The sequence below is a fragment of the Poecilia reticulata genome, chromosome 16 (assembly GCF_904066995.2).
Source record: "Poecilia reticulata chromosome 16, P_reticulata-male-v2, whole genome shotgun sequence".
Taxonomy (NCBI): Eukaryota; Metazoa; Chordata; class Actinopteri; order Cyprinodontiformes; family Poeciliidae; genus Poecilia; species Poecilia reticulata.
Window position 1 is genome coordinate 4,797,786 of NC_088845.1, and position 11,189 is coordinate 4,808,974.

General features: G+C 35.3%; 1 protein-coding gene across 1 annotated transcript; it reads right to left on the reverse strand.

Moving 5' to 3' along the window:
• Positions 1-8,532: 8,532 nt before the first annotated feature.
• Positions 8,533-10,592, reverse strand: s100a1 (S100 calcium binding protein A1). The gene is made up of 3 exons (XM_008430862.3): positions 10,443-10,592; positions 9,060-9,210; positions 8,533-8,846 (listed from the first exon to the last, which is right to left on the reverse strand). Exons 1-3 carry the CDS (start codon positions 10,502-10,504, stop codon positions 8,682-8,684), a joined length of 378 nt encoding a protein of 125 aa, XP_008429084.1. The 5' UTR covers positions 10,505-10,592; the 3' UTR covers positions 8,533-8,681.
• Positions 10,593-11,189: the final 597 nt, after the last annotated feature.

Genomic DNA, 11,189 nt, shown 5'->3' on the forward strand with positions numbered 1-11,189 from the left:
TATTTTACATTTCAGACACAAGAGTATATAGTTTCACTTAATAGTAGGTGGTTTTTGTATCTGAATGGTAAAAGAAGATACATTAAACAAAAGAAGCTTCAATGCTAAATTCCAGGGGAAAAAAGGAGACATGACTAGACCGGTTGTCTCAAGCTCCCAAAATGATCACAGACTACATGCGATTTCTAGGAAACGCATCATTTCACTTTTGCATAAAACTAGGAATATGTTAATGTGTTTCCTTGAAACTAGGAGCAGTAGTTACATTTCTAATTACTTGCACATATTCAACATTATGCAGCGCATTGTTATAATCTGAAAATCCATATAACTTTAAATTAGGTATAAACTTTTGACAGACTTGAGCCAGACTTTTTGAGATAGAGATTATCTCTTTGCGAATGAAGTAACCTGCATTTTCTATTTATTTTGTTTTGCAAAAAAAGAAGCAATCTGTATATACCTTATTGTTTGTCCTCGTGGTAAATAAGGAAACCTTATTTAGACACATCAAGCATGAAAATTATTTTTGGAACAGATATTGAACATTATTATGTTTCTTTGCAGAAATGTGGATGTGCTACAGGTTTACACCATCCCTTTCGAGTGCTTCCATTTTTTGAGGAAATTAAAGTAAAATCAACAAATCTCCCCAATTTTTTCTACACTATTGATATTTGTGAGTTTATTGCACATTTTCTGCAAGAATAGTCAAAAACATTACACCTAAGTGATACTAGCCCCCTCCTGCAGGTGGCAGTATGTTTTACTTCTATTACTCTTCTCCATTCGATGAACTTGATGTCAAGTTATAGTCTGTGATTGATATGGCAAGTAACAAAATGTCACATTTACGATCGTACATAAATGCAAGTATTGCAAAAGTCCTTGTGAGTATTTGTGAAGTAGTCCCACACAATCAGTGATTTTGACTGCAAAATCGTCAAAAATAATTATGACATATATATATATATATATATATATATATATATATATATATATATATATATATATATATATATATATATATATATATATATATATATAAAGTGTCTGGTAGTTGAAAGGTTGGTTGAAATTAGAGTACGAGTGTGGATAAGTGAATTTTGGCTAGACAGAAAAAATAAGTATAATCAGAATGACTAGACAAGTGGTATCTAAGTTCATTCCATTTATAACCACAAGTTTTACAAACTTAATTCTTCTCACAGGATCAGTTTGTCATCGCTTCCTTCCAGCCAACTAAAAGGTCATGAACCCCATTTTAGCGCATTAGTGGCTGAACACAGGCTCAAATAATTCTGAAAGTACCTACTTGATTAATCATGGTTTACCATATTTGGACAAAGCAGAATCACTTGCCTGTTGAGAAGCTGAAAGTGTTTCTCTGGAAACATCAGTGGTTGGGATGAATATGTTTTGTAACACAGGTTCATAAGGTCATTTTAAGGGGAAGACCCAAAGTCATTTCACTGTTCTTACATTTCTTATTTATACAAATATTAGTTGAAGCACTTCATTCACATAATGCTGCTGTTAAGTATAATGTATGTCCTAGAGGTTACCCATAACTTGTCACATCACAAAGCAAAAATATGTTGGCTTTTTTTTTTACAGCTTTCTGCATATTTTCTCACACTTAGGAAATTCCCAGCTGGTTTACACTTTAGAGAAAATCTCTCCACAATTTCTGTTCAAGGGAAACCAAATGTCTATGGCACAAAACTAAATCCCTCAATCCTTGAGGCTCTGGGCTAACATTTATGTGCAGACTTCTTACTGTAGTTGCAACATTGTTTTTCCAAAGCTATAAAGTTGTGTAATGTTTAAATTAAAAACAAGAATCAGTCAATTAAAGCCAGCTGAATGCTCAAAAGGGGAAAAAAATAGTCAATAGTCATAAAAACAGCAATCTGTAACTTGTTTGAGATTAAAAAATACTCAACAGTACCACAGCAGAACAAGAGTCTGTCTTTACCTGTTCAATGAGCCACATTTGCAAATTTACAGACCACTGAATTTATAAAATCAAAGAATAAACCCATTGCTTCTCGTCAATTTTTGCTCCTAATTTACAGGATATCCTAGCTGGTAAAGCACTTTCCCATTTTTATAAAAAATAATAATAGTGCAGACATACTGATTTCTCATGCTGGTCTGGTCCTAAATATCATGATGGTATTTTTGTTGGTATTTTTAAATTACGGGTTTTACAGTAGCTGTTTGTAATAAACTCCTGATATTTCTTATTTCCCCTTTTTCAAGATGTTTATGTCACCAGTCAGCCATAAAAAGCCGGTTGCTGTAATACATTTTCACAAACTGTTGCTAAGATATCTGTGGTTTGAAAAATGTTTTAAACAGAAACGAGAACAGTTCTGACACCACTTGCAAATTTATCAATCTGAATATTTCCAGTTAATCCCCACACTTTGGTGTGTTTTTTTGTTTTTATTATGAAATCTGTATTATTTCAATGAGCACATATTTAATACTGCATGTGAAACATTTTTTAATCAGCAGTTTGGTGCTGATTAAAAAATCAGTAGACACTTAAAAGTGACTACTTTTGAAGAATTTACTCCTCAAATGTAGACACTGGCCTGTCATCAGCATCAAGATATACTGAGGTCTGAAAGTAGCTAAAACATTTTGTGATACATCCATTTATGGTTCATAGTCCTTTTAAAAAGATGCTATAGAAATTGAAAGAAGAACTGAATAGCCCCTAATAAGTGATGACTAACTCCCACCACTGGTTCTTTCCCATATCCAACAAAGGTTAAATATAAAGACAGTATGTGCAAGTCTAACTAGATCCTTCATAATGTGCCTAAAAATTAGCTTCAGCTTTGACTATTAGAAAATGAAATGTCATCTTATGAAGCGTTAACATAAATAGGATTAGTTCCCCTCATGTTATTATTGTTGTACCTTCTTTTTATCTCTGGCTTCACATTCACATACTCACGCACACACTCACGTTTATTCAGTGTCAACACATGTAATGGTGGCGCCTCTCTGCCAAAACCTGAGTGACACACATCCGGAACTTTAAGTATAACCTTCCCTTTTACCTTTGTGTTTTCATCTTGTTATTAACATTCTGCGGTTGGACAGTGCTGCGTGCATTGTCTGAGCTCACTGTGACAGTTTGATGAGCCATTAGTCAGTATAATTTATCTGTGTTCACTCTGCCTGCAGACTCCCTGTCTGCACTGGGATGGCGTGTCTTTGTCTTGACTGCTTGAGTTTGTCAGACACACTCTTACGTAGAAACAGTCAGGCGCAATTGACGTAAAAAGGAGTGGGGTCTGTAGTTGTTGAGAATGACATAATATCATGACGTACAAAGCATTAAAAGTTCTATATTTACTCAAGGTGATGAGTGCTTCACCTTGAGTCAGTAACGCATGCATCATCTTCTGCCCCAGTTTCATGTGTAGACTGTTACAGATTTATATTTTCTACCATCTTTTATTTTCTGTTTATTCTACATTTAGTTCTAGGGAAGCAAACTGGTGCTGCCAAAACAACAGTTTAAATTTATTTTAGTAAAAGTAGAGGGAAGAAACTGTGAAAAAATGAAGTTATTGAGAAATCTTTTAAAAATATTCCATATTTGAATTATTTTTATTTTTTTTCCAACAAAATTGCAAATTCTTAAAGTCGTGGAAGCTCTGGTAAGGAAACATTTCATGTTTTATATGAAAGGCTACGTGCCATCGGAAAAATTAACTAAATTACCGTTTACAGAATTTCACTTTCTGTTATTGTACTGATGGGCGTGGTAAAACACCTGTGGAGATAATGTTGCATAAATCACAGCTCAGAGTATTCATTAGTTTTGGGGTTAGATAGTGTTTTGGAGCAGCAGGGGAAATCATATTTTACTCAAGTGCAATAAAAATGTAGATGGGAAGTGTTAATTCTAAAAGATTAGAACCATGTTTGGTTGAAATTAATTCACAAAAGACTTCAGACTTTGTGTAGATTTGAGGTCTGGGATTCGATTCTTAATAACGGTCTTTCTCTTATATACCGTATTTTTCGCACTATAAGGCGCACCGGATTATAAGGCGCACCTTCAATGAATGGCATATTTTAAAACTTTTTTCATATATAAGTTGCACCACATTATAAGGCGCATAGAATAGACTCTGCAGGAGAGGCTGGAGTTACGTTATGCATCCACTAGATGGAGCTGCAATAAAGTGAATGTCAATAAAACAGTCCGACTCCGGTTGGCGAGGAGAGCCTTCCGCGACTGGACCGGGGCGTGGCCGGACGATGGTCACCCTTCTCCGTTCACGCACAGCATGTAAGTGGAGAACGTGATGCTACATGACCTGCAGACGACCTGATTCTAGACGGTCGGTAGGTAGATAGGTCAGTCAAACTTTACTAATAGATTAAAACCAGGGTTCTGACAACTATCCCAGCATGCTCCGCGCGCTTCTTCTTCTACAGGCAAAAATGAAGTTGGCGGCTGCTTACTGTAGTTACTAGACCTCCTGTGGCTCAATATTGGTCCACATATAAGGCGCACCAGATTATAAGGCGCACTGTCGGCTTTTGAGGAAATTGAAGGTTTTTAGGTGCGCCTCATAGTGCAGAAAATACGGTAATCTGGAGTAAACTGGTGCTAGACGTGACAGCTGACGATCACTTTTCTTATGAAATGGCGCAATAAAAAATGAACTGTATTGAACTGAGCTGAAATGAAGCCCTATAATATGAATTGTTTCCAAATTTAAGATTGTTAAGTTGAAAGAAATAACAAGCAAAAAATTTTTTTTGTTTTATTTTTAACAGAAATTAAACAATACTTTTATATTTTAGATGTTTTTTAATCTCACAAATAAACTAAAGCATTTGTTTTATTTAATCAAGTAAAGAAAAAAAGAAGTTAAAATGTTCTTACTTGGACATTGTTATTCAGTTGAATCTTTGATATTTTCTCGAAACGAAATGTATTTATCTCCTGGCATTCTTCTAGTGCAACCAGAACACCCACATAATCACTTTGCAAACACATATGTATATCTGCAATGTTTGAGGTGGAGTTCCTTTATGAAGCAACAGTGCCTGGATTTGGACGTAAATGAGAGATGAGTCACCACCAGCCAGAAAGAAAGATAAGAAACATATAGTATCAATATGAGTTACATGCAGGATTAGAGCTGAACTTGGTGGAAAAGGTTAATGGCTGCCAACACAATGCAAGTTCATAATGTATTCATAAATGTTATGCATGTTATATCAATGGGATTTTGCTTCTTTGTGGTTTCAACTTCTACTTCTCACACTTTGCCGTAATCAGTTGCTCAACAGCTGAACATGCAATGAAGAGAAAAGCTGGAATACTAAAGTAAGAGGCAAGGGGAGGAGGAGGCGCTCGGTCTGGTAGAGGGCAAACTTCCACCTCGATAAGAAAGGTGAGAGGTAAACATTGACTTAATTCCTATCACTGCTTGTCCAAGTCCATCTTTCACTGCAGAAACTGTGCAAACAGGAGGGATCCCCTGATAACTCTCTTTCACTTCAAGTAGTTTTAGTCTTACTATTGTCTGATAAAACGGAGCAGATTCCAAATGTCAAAGTTTTCATCTTTCTCAATGGAGATGCTTCACTTTTTACCATTTTGATTTCTTGTCGCTAGCAGGTTTGAATGGTGTGCCCCTTATTTATTGATATGACATATTTTTTTATCAGTTATTCAGTGTACTCTTAAGAAAGAATTATTATTAATCTCATTTAACCTTTTGATGGTTAAACGCCACATTTAAGCACTAAGATGTGTAAATACCATCTTCATAGAGTTTAAAACGTATTTTGTGTCGTGGTGCTGAATGTAGTATCTCAGTCCACATCCTGTTTTTTAGAAAAAAACTCAGCGTTCCAGAAAGAATGACGGTGATTCTCCGACTGTCCACCTGCTGTCGTATGGTTAATCGAGCCTCAGTCTGTGGTTTCTTTTGATCATTCTCTCAGACTCAAAGAGCTGGTCCTGGTCACAAACTTTTATATCACAAAGCAGAGTTTGAAGCAGTAAAACCACAGAAGAAGGTCTGACCTCAAACAAAAGAAGTAAGGTAATACAAGATGACCCAGTCAGTCTGTTAATGGGTAACTGGAGCAGTACATAGTTTAGCTTTCTGTATGAGCTTAATGGAAAATTGTAAGCAAACACATGCATGAGCAAATAAAAACTATTTGTAATAAAGCACAATACAGCAGCATTTTCTGAAAATGTTTAAAGTTTCCTTTTTAAGGACAAACTGTTGCTCTGTAGCTTAACACTGTTATTTGTGTATGCAAAATTGCTTCTCACTTACCATTATATTGGTAAAGTTTTGTTGTGTTACACTTTGCTCATGCTGAACATTCTTGACACATCAGTCAATGTTTCTGGAGCTTTAGTTAATACAAGATGCCACTATCTCAAAAACAAACTGCTTACAAACATGTGAGGTTCAAATAATAATGTTTTTCTTATTAAATCTCTTTGCTTAGTTAAGGTATTATTAGTGAGAATGTACATTTTTAATAAAACTCTAAATGTGTCAATAAATTGCTAAGAATAATCTTTGACTTCACTCAATAACCTTTCAGTTAGGTATGTGTGAAAACAGATATCACACAAAAAACACAAAGTATCTGTAACGTTCAAACTGTACCAGGAAGTGGAAATGTTTAGTTAAACTGAGAGTTGCCTATTTTACATAAAATAAATCATAGTTATCAGGAGTTAGTCTTGAGTTTTACAAGTTAGTTTCAAAATCAATATTGTTCTCAAATGCAAACCACAAAAGGGAAATGATTACAAACAAAACAACAAATACAGAAATAGGCCATAGAAACAACTAAAACAAAGCCTTTAGGAAATAAGTGACCCAAATTTCACCAGAAAACAGACTTTATAGGTAAAAAAAATATACTGTTTTGGTTATTTCATCTGTAAATATATCAGACAGTAGATTTTAATACGTTTTATAGATGACTATAACAGTGAGATGACTTCATCAAATTATTTTAGAACTTTTTGTAGCGTGACTGTGGTTTTGTTAAATCTGTGTAAGTACCTTTTCATCGTTTTCAGTTTTGGTAAGCATACAGTCTTTGTCGCCATCTGCTGGTCACTTATTGCAAATGTAAAGGGAAATAAAAGCACCAGAGTGGGAATCTACCCGAGGAAGAGCATGAAATAGTTGTTCATTAACCAACAGCTTTTGGGTGAAGTTTTGTAAAGGGAGATTGCTGGGCATGTTGAACTATTATTACTTTTTTTCAACCTTGAGGTAAACTTGCATTATTTTCTTCAAAGCAGCCCTTTCATTGATCACATATTACAAGTTATGATTCAAACCAGTCTGAACATATTAAATCTGTTGCTTCTTTACCTTATTCGGGTGAAGATTAGATCAGTTTAACTAGGCAGCATTTTGTGCCTTGTTAAAATCTACACTAGCATAAAAGCAAATTGAAATGGAAAAGCAAAAATATAAATAAAAATAAATAAACAAAAAACTTCAGTTTAAGAGGAACATATAAAAATATAAAAATCAAAACATGGCATTATTAGTAATAGAATTAGCATGGCAGTATTTAGTAATATTATCACTAAATCAGTCTTTTCAAATGATTTTTTTTTTCCAAAATCTCCAATACAAAGATTGCAGTTAAAAAACAAACGTACCTCATATTAATGGTAAATGTACAGAGAAATGTGAATAAGTTCCAGTTCTTACATCTGCGCTGGTTTCCTGTTGAATACATTTTATAAACCTTAAAAGCATTAAACAGCCCTATTGCACAACATGTCAGGTTGGTATGCAGCTGTAAGATCACTCTACTGGGTTTGTTCAACCAAGCCTAAAAGTTTTTGAAAATTTAAACCCAAGCTTTCCAAGTATGGGGTTTAGTTTGTTATGCAGGCCTTGTTTTATGTTCTTGTACATTTGCCTTCGTTTAGGAACAGGATAAAGCTTTTGAGCTTTGATGGGAGACACTTTTTGCTGCACGTTGCATTAAATGCCCCATAAACTGACTAAACCTTTGGGTCCCTCAATTAATTCAACTCAAAAAGTAGACCTAATTATTCCAGCAAATTGAGTAAAGATTTTATTACCTTACTTATAGAAATAAAAAGTACATAAAACTGCTTCTCAAATTTTAGGTGACAGGTAAAAAGTTGTGGCTGCATTCTCACCGTTTTATTCTTTTTTGTCATTTGTGTTTAACAACCATTATACCCCCCCAAATCAGATTCATTCTCCATTGCAGCGATGCAGTTATAGGCATATTTAGGACATTTCTTTGAGAGAAACCCTCCGTTGTGTTAAGTGTGGTAGTGTTACATATTTTCCAGGCACATAATGGGACTATCAAGTAACTTTGTTTACTTCAGTTGTTCTAAAAATGCATGTATAAAACACAACTTCAATGAAATATTTATGCCTGTCTCTTTAAAAAGCCCGTTCTCTTTCCTTCAGCGCAACAAGATAACCAAAAATACTCATGGACACAGGATAAACACTATGTTTTATTAAAGATGGCAGACCAATTATGGATAGGTAAATGTAAATTATTGACCATCTTCAAGATGATATGTGAGGATTCACACCACTTCTGCATTTGTAGATCCTGTCAGATTCAATGTCATGAACCAACTTTCCAGCTTAGACTGAGCCCTTGTTCTCTTTAAGACAATCCACAAAGAACTCGTTGCAAGCCACAGTCAGCGCAGCGACCAAAACCACAAACTCCTGGAAGTCCACTTCACCATCTTTGTTGTCATCTAGGCCAGTCATAATCTTCTCAACCATAGCGGGATCATTTGAACCCTTAAAACAAATAAAACAAGCCATCAATCTAAACTCAACACAAGAATTTTATTTATTTTTTAAATCCATTCCAAGATCATTTAGTTTGTAAGTTACAACTCATAACTTTTGGAGTTTAAATTTCCTCATTGAAGAACAAAAAGATAACATTATGCATTTGTTTCTACAGTGGGCATTTTAAAAAAAATAGGTAGTTTTATTTTTCAAACCCACATTCAGGAATTCTGAGAGTTCCTCCTGGAGCATCTTCTTCATCTCCTTCTTGTTCAGCTTGTACTTGTCACCTTCATTTCCTGAGTAGCGGTAAAAGACCTTGATAAGGTCTTCCATGGCTCCTTGCAAAGTGGAAGACATTTTTGCAGTCCTGTGATTAAGGAGTAGAAAACACATTAAGAATATTTTTTCTTTGTAGCGAAGGGGGAGGAGGGTAATGAACAAATAGAGAAATATGCTGCTATATTCTCTGCATGGAGCACAAACAACAAAAGAGCTAGTTAGTTGTTAGCATTAATCTGAGATCTACAGTATCCATGCACTCCAGTCTGTAGCTGAACAACGTAACCATTCACATATAGACAATTATATTTCAACCATTGTCAAAGAAAACACATCTCCATATAATCTTAATTTCTCCAAAATTTCAGTTTTTGAACACTGAAGTTACTCTGACATGTATCTATATAGTAGTAACTTAAATGCCTTTTCACTTCAAGTTATCTTGACATGCAGCTTAAGCCAATTTTGGCAAGATACCAATTATCACACAGTGGGCAAGTAGTTTTCCACAAACATCACAGTTTCCTACAAATGCTCTGAAAACAGAAGGGAAATCATATTTAGCAAATACAGTATTAGATTTGATTTACCAGGTGAAGAAATTAGCCTTAACATGCAAGTAACATGTTGCATGCCAGTAATGGCAGCTTTTTTATTATTACAGTTTCCAGTAGCTAATATTAAGTTTACATTCCCCTGTAAATATCACAGAAGTGAAAACCTCTATTGCAAACTTCCATCTGTATATTTAAGGCATATGAATGAGGGTCACTGATGTCAAGTGAAGTCAGAACAGGTCAACTGTCTAACCTTACATCAGCCCTGCAGTCTGACACTCGAGAAGAAGTGAACACTGGGGTCATCTCACCTCCCATCAGCGAGAAAGACAAAGACCAGACCCCCTGCAGGGCAACTTGCAAAGTAAAACTGATTAGAAATAAATAAATAAAATCAATCGTAGCTTGTGTCAAATTCGACTGACTGCAATATATATATATATATATATATATATATATATATCAGCCTATACACGCACACATCAACAATGGACCACTGGTAGTGTGAGTGTGTGTACAAAGTCGGGTAACAGAGTTGAAAGTTGCTGCAATGCTGCTTCTCTGAATTATGCAATATCCCTGCTAGTTATTTGCAATAATTGTGATTATTTATTCCTGACTGATTCGAAGAACAAATTAGAGTTTCTAACTGTGAAGCGCAGCGTTGGTGAAAATTAAGCTCCTCAACATGAACTGATGCAGTCTCCAGATGCAGTGGCACATAAAAAGAAAGAAGAGAAAGCAGAGGAGGCAATTTACTTACTTGAATAGTGATGCAAATAGTTCCTGACTGAAGAGTCTTCTGCTGCTGAGTTTTCCTCTCATCAGTTTATATGTGGTGCTGCCTGTCCAAGCCACAATCAGATAAGCACCTCCCTGTGCAGAGAAGCACCGCTCCCTGCTGCACAGGTGTGTTGCCAGGCCATTTAAGGCAGTTTCTAACCAACAAACTGCTTTTACTTTTTATCAGCCAATAAATACACCCAGATAAGTGAGGAGGCACAGAGCTGCAACTAAGAGGAAAAAATAGAACTACATCATATTACAATTTGAAAGCTTTATTATTATAAAAATATACGTTTTATGTTTTTACAATATACATTTGGTACCTAGGCCCTTCAGAAAGTCTGGGTTAAGTTTCTTACAACCCACAGATACAACATACAAACAAACAAACCACACAATATAACAAGGTCTGGTATTACAAACGTTTTTTCAGCATTTGCATTAACATCACTATTGAGTGATTGGATTTCAAGCTTCCTGCTCTAAATGCATGATTTTTACACCTGGGATTTAAATGTGCCCCTGGTGTGTGGCTCCTACACCCTTTCTTGTTTCTGAACCAATATGAATGATCATGATCACATGAATGCGATGTGGTCTCGAGGATTATTTCAAGCTTCCATGCTTCTATTTCATGTTTGGGTTGAGCCAAGGAGAAATTTTGCTGCTGCTGAACAACTTGATAACCATGTGCAAACTGAGAAGGAAGTTAAACGGTGCTTTC

Excerpts from the sequence above, each read along its gene's own strand:
- s100a1 (XM_008430862.3), bottom strand. The coding sequence starts at position 10,504 with ATGAGAGGAAAACTCAGCAGCAGAAGACTCTTCAGTCAGGAACTATTT. Across the intron at positions 9,211-10,442 it reads CTATTTGCATCACTATTCAA|GACTGCAAAAATGTCTTCCA; the intron begins GTAAGTAAATTG and ends CCTTAATCACAG. Across the intron at positions 8,847-9,059 it reads AACTCTCAGAATTCCTGAAT|GGTTCAAATGATCCCGCTAT; the intron begins GTGGGTTTGAAA and ends ATTTGTTTTAAG.